Genomic DNA, 11,988 nt, shown 5'->3' with positions numbered 1-11,988 from the left:
ATCAACGCTGCCAAAAAACGGCTCAGAAACTGGGCCAGATATGATCCCATCCAAAGATTCATCTCTGTGCCCACATTGCACTCAGCATGGCCATGCACTATTAAAGCATGACGAAAAGGCCTGAGAGCCTTCTAAAGGACAAATTATAACAAAGTCCAGTAAAAAGCTGAGGGGGCCTGATTCTGCAGATTTTCTCTGTATAAATCTTTTGAGGATAAAGAGGCTGGCAAACATCCCAGAGCCCATGTCATGATGTTTTATTGGACTGTTTACTCCCCAAGTCAACAGAGAGGTCATATTTTACTGTGAGGTGCAGACAAGACAAGTGCCCAGAGATCAACTTTAACCATTAGGTTAATTGGAATTACTGTTTAAGATGGTGACAGATGTACAATATCTGAGAGATTATTCACTGGGACGGACTGTCGGCAAGGTCAATTTACAGTTTTCGAAGAAAAGTATTTGAGTTTATTGGATTTAGCAATAATCTCATTTGAAGGAATAGTTCAACTGCTTGGCTTATTAGATTTCTTGCCAAGAATAAGATGAGAAGATCGATACAACTGTACAGTGGGTACGAAGTTGCAGTCCGAAGATGGTTAGCTTAGCTTAGCATAAAAACTGGAAAGCCTAGCTTGTCTGTGAGGCAACAATATACACCAACGAGCATCTTTTAAAGTTTAATAATAGCTCAGCCTGTTTCCAGTCTTTTGCTAAGCTAAGCAAGACGTGAGCGTGGTATCAATCTTCCCATTTTACCCTCGGCAAAAGAGCGTCTACATTTTAACATTTAACTATTTATTTCATGTCTTATCTCCCAACATTCACACTAGGGTTGATGTCATATACCTGTATTGATGATAATCGTTATATTTAAAAATAATAATAATAACAATAATGATCAGCGGGGACATAGTTATAGAGAGAAGATAAATGGTTTTCCTTATAGCCACACAACATATATTTACCTCCAGATAAGCTAACCCAGGCCTAATTATTTACATTTAAGGTTTACCCCTGATGTGAAGTAAACAAGTTCCAGAGCATTGTGTGTGAACAATCTAGAGAAGTGAATGAATCTGGAGGAGGATTGCACAAGCACAATGGGATTGACATAAGGAGATAATTTCACTCAAATTGTTTCCATGTCCGCTGCAGTCGGAAAGAAGTTGGATGTTGTATCGTGCAGAAATAATTATGATTCCGAGGAATTGTTAATGTGTCATTAATACTGACACAACTCTACTGTGTTTACAAAAAATGTGATTTAAAGAGCAACACGCCTGTGCTGAATGTTGATGGCAGTCACCAAAATAATCATTATTTAAGAGAAAGAAATAGTCCCTCTGGTTAGCTAATAAGTAGTACATGTGGGCTAGCATGCACACTAAATATATTAAACATGACAGACAAGATCTGAGTATATGGAAGACAATGAACTCCAGTTGACTAAAAAAGACATTGAGATGCACTGACACGCCATTAGGTTAAACACATGTTCACCACTTCTCTCTAAGAGGAGCAGACATTTTGTCTGCACTTCATTGCTGGTGAATATCTTGCTTTGCAATTAGACCAGCACCTTCTGCAGCTACTGTGGCATGCCTGGTAGGAAGTGGTTTTACTACAGTAAACCACCAATAAAAGACCATGGGGAAACTGGCTGTATCCAAAAGGCCTTTTCCCCCTTCTACATAGTGTGTGGTTCTCCTGTATCTCTTGTTTCTGGTTTCTTTCCAAGCTGTAAAAATGTGTTTATAACAAAAAAAAAAAGACATAATAAAACCAGCATGGCTGTTTGTTTGATCACAGCGGATTCAAGCTGTGCGATTGACTTTGTATTCGGCTTTTGAGAAGCTCAGTTAAGTGTAATTTAGATGAATTTTATAATTTGCCAGCAAAAAGTTTATTCCAGCTGTTTTCATTGTTAGTGATCAGCTTTGAGTCAACGTTTTCCCAGTTAAAACACTCATGTGGGTTGAAAAAGTGCATGTAGGGAATCAGACTGTTGTTTCAACACTGCTCAGCTATGTTTCACTTACTCTTAGTGAGGGTGTCGTTGATGCGGAAGCTGCACAGGACCTTATCGACGCTGCGGGCGTGGAGGAATCCATTTCCTCTCACCACCACTTGGAAGGACTCTGAGCGAGGAGAGGAGAAACACAAATGACACCCCAAGAATTGAAACACTATCAGCAATCCCAATACTATTAACAAAAGACAGTTCATCAGTTCAAGATATTTCCAACCAGACGCTCCAGTACCAATGCTGGCCACTTTCAGTGTCTCTTAGCGCAACAGCTATAGGCCTAATTGTCCTTCAATCAGGTCTTCAGACACAATTAAAATTTTTTTTTAAAGAACTGCACTCTCAAATTCTCAGTGGTAAAAAACTCCACATCCCGGCTGCTTTAACTGAGAAGCAGTTTTGCACAAATATTGTTGACCGGAATTCAACATTTAATCATCCCCAATTGTTAAAATACTGTAGCTGCAGCCTATGTCGACATAGTCATGTTCTGTTTTGAGCCCTATTTAACATTATTTAACATTGTTTTAATCACTTTGAATCTTCATGACTTTTCCTAATTTTATGAGGAGTTGCTGAAACAAAAAAAATGACTCATTACTTCTGTTTTGGGTCTCAGAGATCCAGCCAACACATGGTTGTATGGATTTTCATCTGCTCTATATCTGTTGACATTAGTTGTTATCCTCCAGTGAGGGTTAACTAAGATGTGGTGCTGTCTGATTTCATTCATTAAGAGGCCTAGGATGAAAGGGAAGTCCATCTTCCTCGTCTTACCTCCTGCACAGATACTAGAGGGCTCTGCCGCCAGGATCTCGATACAGGACTTCTTCAGGATCTGAGGAAATGAGGAGAAACACTTTTCAGCAGCCAGGCAGCAAATCTCAGATAATGGAGCATTTATAAAGGTGCAAGACACGTGATTGGGAGTATTTCAATATCCTCTTAACGGCTCTCAACATGGCAAATTACGGCAAACGTGCTGACAAAGCCAACAGCTCAGTCCCGGGTATGTCAACAAAGCAAGGAGAAGCTCGGATAACAACACGCACAGAGGGAGAGTTACTTCATTAGCTGTTCAGGTAAACTATACTATATGTTAACCTAGCAGTTCTTTGCTGCTGTAACAATGCTCTGAATGCTGTATATTGCTCATTAAACGCCACGACAATCTGTTTTGGACTATCTACTCAGTCACAGCAGTGACTTTTATGTGCCTATTAGTTAAGCTTATGTCGCTGGGGTCTCTGGCCATGATGTTTCCATCTACTCTTGTTTTTGTTGTGCAAAATGTATTTGTACTCGCTGCTCTCCAGGAACATACCAACTATAATCCTGGAGATGAAGAACACTGATTGATGACCCTCTGCTCTGCTCACATAATCACCTGACGATCCTCAGCAACAGCTTTGAGTTTGCTATTAATCTGCTCCAGATGACAGTTGCCTGGCCTTTAACTCTGCCCAACAAACCTTGTTTCCCAGTGGCAACAGCCTTACGCGTCAAACTGCTTTTGGCTTCTAGAGCTAGCAAATACAAAAATTTAAGTCAACACCAAAGAGGTGGGTCTTAAGAGAAGACCCACCTCTTTGGCCAGACGTCAGTCGTCATGAACAAAGACAGGAATGTCCCTCCATGGACTTATCCTGCTAAAGTCTGTTTTTGTCTTGTTTCCTGTTTGCTCTTTGAGCAATGTGTTGATAGATTGAAGACAAAGTGATGGGAGAGATTATGAAGTACATTAAAGCAAGATGATTTCCTTTGGACTACGAACATTACGTGTCAACCGCCTAGTTGGCAAGTGCTGTTAAAACAAGTTTGTGGGCCGACCTGAAGTACTCACCGAGTCGATGACCCCTTGCAAGGCCTCAAATCCATCGTTTACTGGGAAGACATGGTCCTTACTATCAGCTATATTTGCCAGCTGGAGAGGAGACAAGTTATTACAATCAAAAGCGACAACTGCACACTTAGTCGTTCAAGACACATGATTCGTTAAGTTTACAGCATAACTGATTACAGGAGTAGCTCATATGAACACGGTCAACAATATCACCTAATTTCCTGTTTTCAGAGGGCAAATTAAACAATTTTCACTCTACATAATGGAGAAATAAATCTTCTTGACTCACACTGTGCTCATTAGGCTATAAAATATGTGAATCATTTGATGTACGTCCAATGTCCTTGTTAGAACTAAATATTTACTGCATTTACTGACTAAGACAAACAAAAGAACAACCTGTGTCTCATTGAAGTCCTTCACCCCCACACAGTAAACAGAGGCACCCAGACTTCTGGAGCGGTTGGCCTGTCAAGTGTGCACAGATTCACAGCAAAAACAGGAAGAAGCTCAGCAACTGGGTTTAATTACACCTCTGCATTGCATAACATCATCCAAAACAAAGTAAGAAAAAGGATTGTGTTTTTCGAGGTTTTACTACAAGTTGAGCAACACCGTGTTCCCAATGAATAATATTATTCAGACGTCATATATTAATAGAAATGTCACACAGATGCCTGATTGCCAAACAGAACACATGAGCCAAATACTTTACAAGTGTTGATGTCTGTGGCTTTTGGTGCTGACTCTGAATGACCGTCAAGTGGATCATTTCCAGCTACTGGAATTGTAAACCTCCCTCCATCCCTGCTGTCAACATGTCTGAGGGCACTCAAAGCTGATTTAATCCATAGGCCTTCACACACCTTTACCTGTTGTATGTGAATGGTATGAGGAGCCAATAAATCATTAGATAGACGGTGCAGCTGTGAGGAGAACGACTGGGCTCAGACGTAAGTCTTAGACTTATACGTCCAGACTAAAGTAGGAAGATCAAAGTGGTGATGTATAGGGTGTCAGTGTTTGATCTGATCCAACACATTCTCAGTCACTGTTACACCTGGTTATGATTTGTGAGACCCATTTAATCTCTCGTTATCTCTCTCACCTCTCTCTCAGCGTAGTAGAAAAGATCCTCGTGCAGCTCACCATCCGTCAGAGCTATGATAACACTGGCGGTGCGATAACCTGCAGACAGAAATAATTAGTTCACCCCTGCTGCAATTTCACATCCTTATCTTATCCTCTGTTGCAAATAACCGCATGCAGAGTTATTAAGATTACTGCCATATTGTAGGAATGCAAAATCTAATCTCTTTACTGATAGCATCCAAATCAATTATGAGTTAAATCCCTCTTACTGAGAAATGAACACATTCCTTCACAAAAGTAATTCCAAGTGAAGAAGCAAATCCAAACACGTTTTGGGATGCTTTGAAATGATAGAAAGTCAAGTCAAAATCCTTCATTAGTTTGGAAGCCTGAAGCCATACATTTTTTTTTTTTTAAATGGAAAGACAAAAACGTTTCACTCAATGCAGCAGAACATTTTTATTGTTCTTTGTATTTATAATCATCTCACGACCCCTCAGATGTCTCTTGCGACCCTCTTGGGTGGCCTCCTGACTTAGTATAACCATATTATAATATTATATCATAAAATAAATACCCACTGAAATAGACAATTGATTGCTCATTCATTTATCATACCATCAAAAAGTCCTGTTTTATCCTAATTTACTTAAAACAGTTAAGCCTGTCTAAGTAAAGAAAAGTCATACACACCTTCAGTGTTTCCATAGTATATCTGCTCACTGGCCTGTGAAAAAAGAAAAGCTGGTTTGAAACAGTAGACTATTTATCTGGTAGCATGCAGTACATAAGAAACTCCTCCTTGAGCTAACCCAACGCAGCTCTCTGCACTGTGTGATGTTTGCTCTGGAGCCAGTGCAGAGATAAAGATGCCAGTTTGGAGTTGGACATGCAGAGGCCTCTCACCCTCAGGATGCCCTCATGCATGAAGGTGTCCCCCCCTGGAAGAACCCTGTAGAGCTCCTCCAGACCTTTACGAATGCGTTCCCTGAGCAGATAAATCAGAAGAGGACGAAGCATTGTTGATAATCTAATCTCACTGAAAATATGTATTTTTGTCAGATTAATTTGTGAACATATTCTTTTGAATTAAATCAGACGCTTCAAGGCATGGGTAACAGAGTAATAGTTTCCATAAGGGCAGCATTTGCGTAGTATACCAGCAATGTGTAACCAATGAATGAATTGAAACAGTGTTGGTTTGTATTGGCTCGAGATAGACATGCGCATAGACAGGAAATTAGCCCTGTGAAGAATAAGAGACGATAAGAGGGAAGCAGCGAAACAGTGAAAATATTTTGTGACAGTGCTGTGAAAAGATGAGATATATATACTGCCCACGATGTGTCGAAAACCACATGATGAAGTAGCTGTCCAGACTGACACTACACACAGATCACAGTGAAGGAAAGTATCTGTCTGGAATCTTCTTGGTCTTAAAGTTATGAGCGATCATAACTCTGCTGCCTGTGTCCAAATCTGGCATTTCAATGTTTCCTCTGAGCTGCATGATGAAAACAGCAAAGGATTAAAAGTGGTTTTGAGGGGATCTGCACCCACCTGTCTTCTGTCAGGCTCATTAAGATCCTTCCCTCGGTGGAGAACACAATGAAGGACATCCGCAGCTGTGGACTGGAAGAAGGAGAACAGAAAAATATACTTGGCTAGATCAGGGATCATTTCTATGTTTTCCCACACTTGACACAATTATATTGTTTTTTTTACCTTATGAATTTATGAGCTAGATGTTCAACAAAGTTGTAGATTTCTGTCCAGTGATTCTGCACACTCCCAGATCTGAGAAGAGAAAAGTGAAATTTATGTGACGATGTCTTTTTCAAGCAATGCTGGGCATTTAAGTTGCTCGACCCTTTTTTTGTACTACTGTTTGAGTGATCAAATTAACCGTAGACCCTGAACGGAGTATGAGACAATGGGCCCCTATGCACAGACATTTAAAAAGTCTGCCATGCCTCTTACATAGAGCAAGAGCCCCAGACTAAAAGAGACACAAAGTAAATAAAATGATTCATCCCTCTGAAGATTGTCTGTGTCTCTGTGTAGACATGGGTGTCTCTGTCGTCGTTTTGTGTCTCCTTGTAGTACTTTTGCATCTCTTTATGGCATTTTGCCATCTCTTTGTAGTAATTTTGTTTCTTCTTGTGATCATCTGTGTCTTTTTGTTGTAGTTTTGTGTCTGTTTGTAGTTATTTTGTGTCCCCATGTAGAAGACTTGTAGTCATATTGTATCTCTTTGCAGTAGTTTTGTGTCTCTGCGGTCCTTTTGTGTTGCTTTACAATCGTTTTGTGTTTCTTTGTAATTGTTCTGTGTCTCTTTGCAGTTTTGCATCTCTTTGTAGTAGTTTTGATTTTTAAGTAGTGGTTTTGCATCTCTTTTGCAGTCATCACCCCGTGACCCCTTGGGCCCCTGGGCCTGTGCCCGGTAGGTCGGTAATCCATCTGTGGTGTAGACTTCTAAAGGGAAAATGAGAATAGAAAGCATGACTAAATGCTCTGGGCAGCACCGCTGGTTTACTCTGAGGAGTAGCAATGATGCCGTGCTCCTCAGATTACTGTTAACATCTTTATAATGCACCTGCAATTATATCAGTGTTATTGGAGTCAGATGAAAGTATCCTCATTAAGCCTTCATGCAACCGGCTCTGTGATCACAACCAGGTCGGTGTGGATGTTAATCGTCTTGCACTCTATTCCCTCTTTACTAATGAACTTCAAACTGACCTGGTGCTATTCACATTTTCAGACAATGTTTTTATTGGCTTGTATAGCAACGGCCACAAAGTCTTCTGTTGGGAACAAAAGATAAAGGGATCAACGAATCAGGTGGAGAGAAGCTTCTCAGTATTGTTATCATCTAATTTAATTATCTGGAGATATCAGTGTACAGTTGTATCTGTTAAACAAATAACAGCTTGTGAGCTTGCATGTTACAGTGTTGATGCTTAACAGAATGTCTTTCATTTAAACTGTGTTTTTTTAACCTCACACCCACATGCAACATTTCTCAAAACACCTATGTTTCCATTGTCACCATGACACAAGTCTCCGCACAAACAGCCCAGCCAACAGGCCAAAATATTGGAACATCTGGATGTGATGGAGAAAGAGCAGTGCAGAGACGAAGAGGAGAGAAGAGAAGAGGGCAGATATAGCAAGAGGACAGCGAGGGCAGGTAGAGGACATCAGTGCTAAAAGGTCAATTACTCTCTATTGCACTCAATTGACTAATTTCCCCCCAGAGACACAGCAGGACCTGGAAGTGACACTAACATGTAATGTAGGACAACTGGAGGGAGAGCTACAGCGAGAGGGAGATGGCAGACTGCAATCCTCCAGTCCCATCATCCAGATAAGAAATAGGATCAGTTGGATGATACATTTTTGGTTGACCTAGTTAGCAAACATTTTGGCTTGTGGTACAAAAAAGAAATGTAATAAAAATAAGTAGTTTGAAGCCAGGTTTGCAAAATACAAAGGTCAAAAGCATTGCGTTACGGTCCAAAAGCAACATCTTGGGTAAGTTAACGGTCAGTGCCAGTGGAGCTGTGTGCATATTTATCTACTGAATTAAGTGCTTTCTCTTCGAGTCCCAGTCAGGAATACTTGGGTAAACACTGTTCATTTACAACATTGACCCCTTTTGAAAACATTTACTGTTTTCACTTGAATGGCTTCGTTGATGAGATTGCTCAATAATTTAAGTTTTACCCACAAATGCATGGGTATACCGCTCAGCTGCGAAATTAAAGGAAGCATGATCTCATCAAGATGTTAAACGCTCAGTGTGGTAGTTTTGATCAGGTGTTTATGATGCATGGCTGAAAGGAAACACAGAGATCCCCATAAATAGGTGAGATAAACATGGAAACTATTTCTAAATCAAGACCAACTTTGCAGGGAGGCCAAACATCCTGTACATGAGATACACAGACTATGTTAGAACTCCAAGAAGATGAGGAGATATAACGATGCACTTACTGGCAAGCCAGTCTGGATAAAAACTGCCCACGTGGTATATGTTATGTTAGTGAGGATGAACAAAAAACAAGCACAGTGCTTGCAGTCTGTGCAGCCTGCAACTGACTGATGAATGGGGGAAACATCTATCTAACACACCACTTACTATCTGTAGATACATGCCAAGCTAAACTGCAGATCGAAGCCTGTCAGAGCAACGCATCATCAATCAATCCATCCATGTCTTCTGCATGACAGGACACCAGAGGGCTTAACGACAACAGCAATGTTGATGACATCATGAAAACATTTTGGCAGACCAGATGGAGAAGCACAGGAACAAAATAAAATAATGCACATGTACTTTATGCATTATTATGCTTCCATGAGGTGTGTTCAATTCAAGTTTTTTTTTATCATTAAAAAAATAAGAAATTGCTCTTATTCAACCCACTATATCAACTAATGTTCCTCATATACTTTAACATGAATGGCCTTCACTTGTTAACAGAAACCATCCTATTCATCCATCCCCTCTTTTGTGACTCAGGTTATGTTAGATAACTCACTTGTCCAAAACAAAGTAGAGATCAAAGCCTCCGAAGCATGATGACGATCCAGCCGGCCTCCTGTCCTGTTTTGGTCCAGCATTAGCAGCAGTAAGAGCAACCAGCACAGCGCCAAACACCACTGGAAACCAGATGCTTCTACTCCAGCACAAAGTCATTATTCAAGCTGAAGAAAATTGCAGAACGTCCATCAAGAAAAAGTTGCAAAGTTAATCCTCCGAGCAGATTCTTATTTCAATCCTCCACATGATTGTTACCATATAAAAAAAACAATAATCCAAAGGAGAGCAGTGAGTGTAGTTTATAGAGGTTGAAGTGGAGGGGAGAGAGAAAGCATGAGTGCTGTGGGTCTCACTGTTGTTGGGACCCTCTCATCACTGAATCCGGCACGGCATGCACAAAGATGAGAAGAGCTCCACAACCTTCCACTCTCGCTGCTTTCCGTTAATGACAAGACCATACAACAGAAAGATCCTCAGACCCTGAATCTCTAACTCTGAGAGTCTCTGCAAAACTCTCTTTGTATTTTCAAGTCTCTCTCTCTCTCTCTCTCTCTCTCTCTCTCTCTCTCCCCCCCTCTCTCTGTGTAGAGGAATAATGGGATGAAGAAAATTCATTGAATACATCAGAATCTGCTGGCTCGTCCTGCCACCTGGTGGCTGCTTTTCAACCACTAGATACATATACACTTGGTGAACCAGAATACCGTGAAACTACAATACATTAAATACTACCTTTGTGAAGCCCAAAATGTTTTAGAGAAACTGTGTCAAAGAGGTGTTGACTCATCTCTTGATGTGGTGTTGTGATGGATTGCATTATAATTATATTGATACTTCTGAAGTTTTCATCTTCCCTATTTACAGACATGGGGAACAGAATATAGGAAACACAGACACTCGATGACCTGTATCTGTTTTGTTTCTTTATGTGATTCATTATATCACCAGATTCAGATTCAGAAGTTGTCTTTCTTCTCTAAACATGTGAAGTTATGCAAGAAACAAGTACTGGTGAATAACAAATATGGCTTTCTCTACCTACTAGTGTATCTAAATGTAGCACTTGATATTTGGTGACATTGATATACTTGCATGATTCTTGCACTTTTTGGAGTTGGCATGGTTGAATGCATTTATTATACAGGGTTTTGGATAAAAATGTTGGCTAAATAGATTAAATGTAAAAGTCATGTCTTTCTTCCTATACATCACTGATTTGTGTACATTCACTGCAGGTTCAGTCAACACAGCCACGTGTGAAGATCCTACAGGGTGCTCTTATCCAGCGAGTCCTAACAATGAGTCATACATGTAAAAATGTTACATATATGAAAAGAAGGTATAAATGAATGAGTTCAGTCTCAATGAGAAGCCACCACTTCTCTACCCCAACATAAACCGGATGTAGTACAGATGATCTGTCCTTCTTGTGCACTATGTATTCACAAGCCTCCGGATCAAACACTTTCAGGCAGTAATCAAGGCAACGAGTGGGGCTTGAATTCCTGATAATACACACTAAACAGTAATGTGTAGATACCATAGTAATTTACGATTTTTCAAACTATTTTAAAATTGTAATTTTGTGTTCTCCCCCAACATGCTACGTCTCATGCACATGACTTACAGTCATAATGCATCCGGTGTGAATTTTTTTATATTTTTATATTTACCCATGTAAATATACCACAAATATACTCAATATCTGTGTGTTTTTTTCTTTCTATCTTCCTCCAGAAGGCGTTTCTGTTCAATTAAACAGGCTCTTCGACAAATGGGACATTTTTCGGACTATTGAGGTTTCAGATTAATTGGTGTTTGGACCAATGGCACCGGCGAAGGTACTGATCTCAGGGAACATAGACACACTCTTATCCATGCCATATAATGAGTTAAAACTAATTATTAGAACTTTTGTTCACTAGCAAACCTTGGATTTTATAACAATTATCTTCACTTCCACGACTTACATTACTTTATCCCATCAACACACAAAAACAGCTACTAACATACAACAACATACAAACATGTGTTACCAGAATTTAAAACTCACCATACAGTCAGTTTGAATTGTGTTTAGGTAAGAAGTTAAAACATAGGGAACTGTGCTTTTAATGAAGGGCTCAGTCTTTTTATCAGTGGCCAAATCCCAATGTCCCCCCTAAACCCTCAAACCCTGAACCCTCACGGACTTCACGGAAGCGCGCCTCAAAGTCCGTGAGTCCGTAAGGGGGGACATTGGGATTTGGCCGGTGTGTCTGCAGGGACCTTTGGCATTAAATAAGGCGAAAAGGTGATCATTTTACTGGAAGAGGTCACTACTGTTTTTATTTGCTTAATACAAACTTGTTTGAGGAAAGTTAGTTCCTCTGCTTTTACATGACTTTGAAAATGTCAAATTATTTTGGTGCCACTCGACATTCTGGCAAACACATGACCTTTAGTGACATTTCATACTCCGTCTGACTTTCCTTT

The 11,988-nt window shown here is 40.1% G+C and overlaps 1 protein-coding gene across 1 annotated transcript in view; it reads right to left on the bottom strand.

Moving 5' to 3' along the window:
- antxr1a (ANTXR cell adhesion molecule 1a) overlaps nt 1-10,020 on the bottom strand; it is a 22,912-nt gene extending 12,892 nt beyond the window's left edge. Inside the window, exons 1-10 of the mRNA XM_031849017.1 lie at nt 9,512-10,020; nt 6,690-6,761; nt 6,525-6,596; nt 5,871-5,952; nt 5,658-5,691; nt 4,981-5,060; nt 4,272-4,340; nt 3,873-3,953; nt 2,807-2,867; nt 2,043-2,141 (exon numbers count right to left, since the gene is read on the bottom strand). Of these exons, the coding sequence (XP_031704877.1) occupies nt 2,043-2,141; nt 2,807-2,867; nt 3,873-3,953; nt 4,272-4,340; nt 4,981-5,060; nt 5,658-5,691; nt 5,871-5,952; nt 6,525-6,596; nt 6,690-6,761; nt 9,512-9,669 (808 nt within the window). The 5' untranslated portion in view covers nt 9,670-10,020. The remainder of the gene's footprint in view (nt 1-2,042; nt 2,142-2,806; nt 2,868-3,872; nt 3,954-4,271; nt 4,341-4,980; nt 5,061-5,657; nt 5,692-5,870; nt 5,953-6,524; nt 6,597-6,689; nt 6,762-9,511) is intronic.
- Nucleotides 10,021-11,988: the final 1,968 nt, after the last annotated feature.

This window comes from Anarrhichthys ocellatus, unplaced genomic scaffold (assembly GCF_004355925.1).
Source record: "Anarrhichthys ocellatus isolate YVR2014 unplaced genomic scaffold, GSC_Weel_1.0 scaffold9, whole genome shotgun sequence".
NCBI lineage: Eukaryota > Metazoa > Chordata > Actinopteri > Perciformes > Anarhichadidae > Anarrhichthys > Anarrhichthys ocellatus.
The sequence above is the reverse complement of the archived record's forward strand: the minus strand, read 5'-3'. Positions and strand labels throughout refer to the sequence as shown.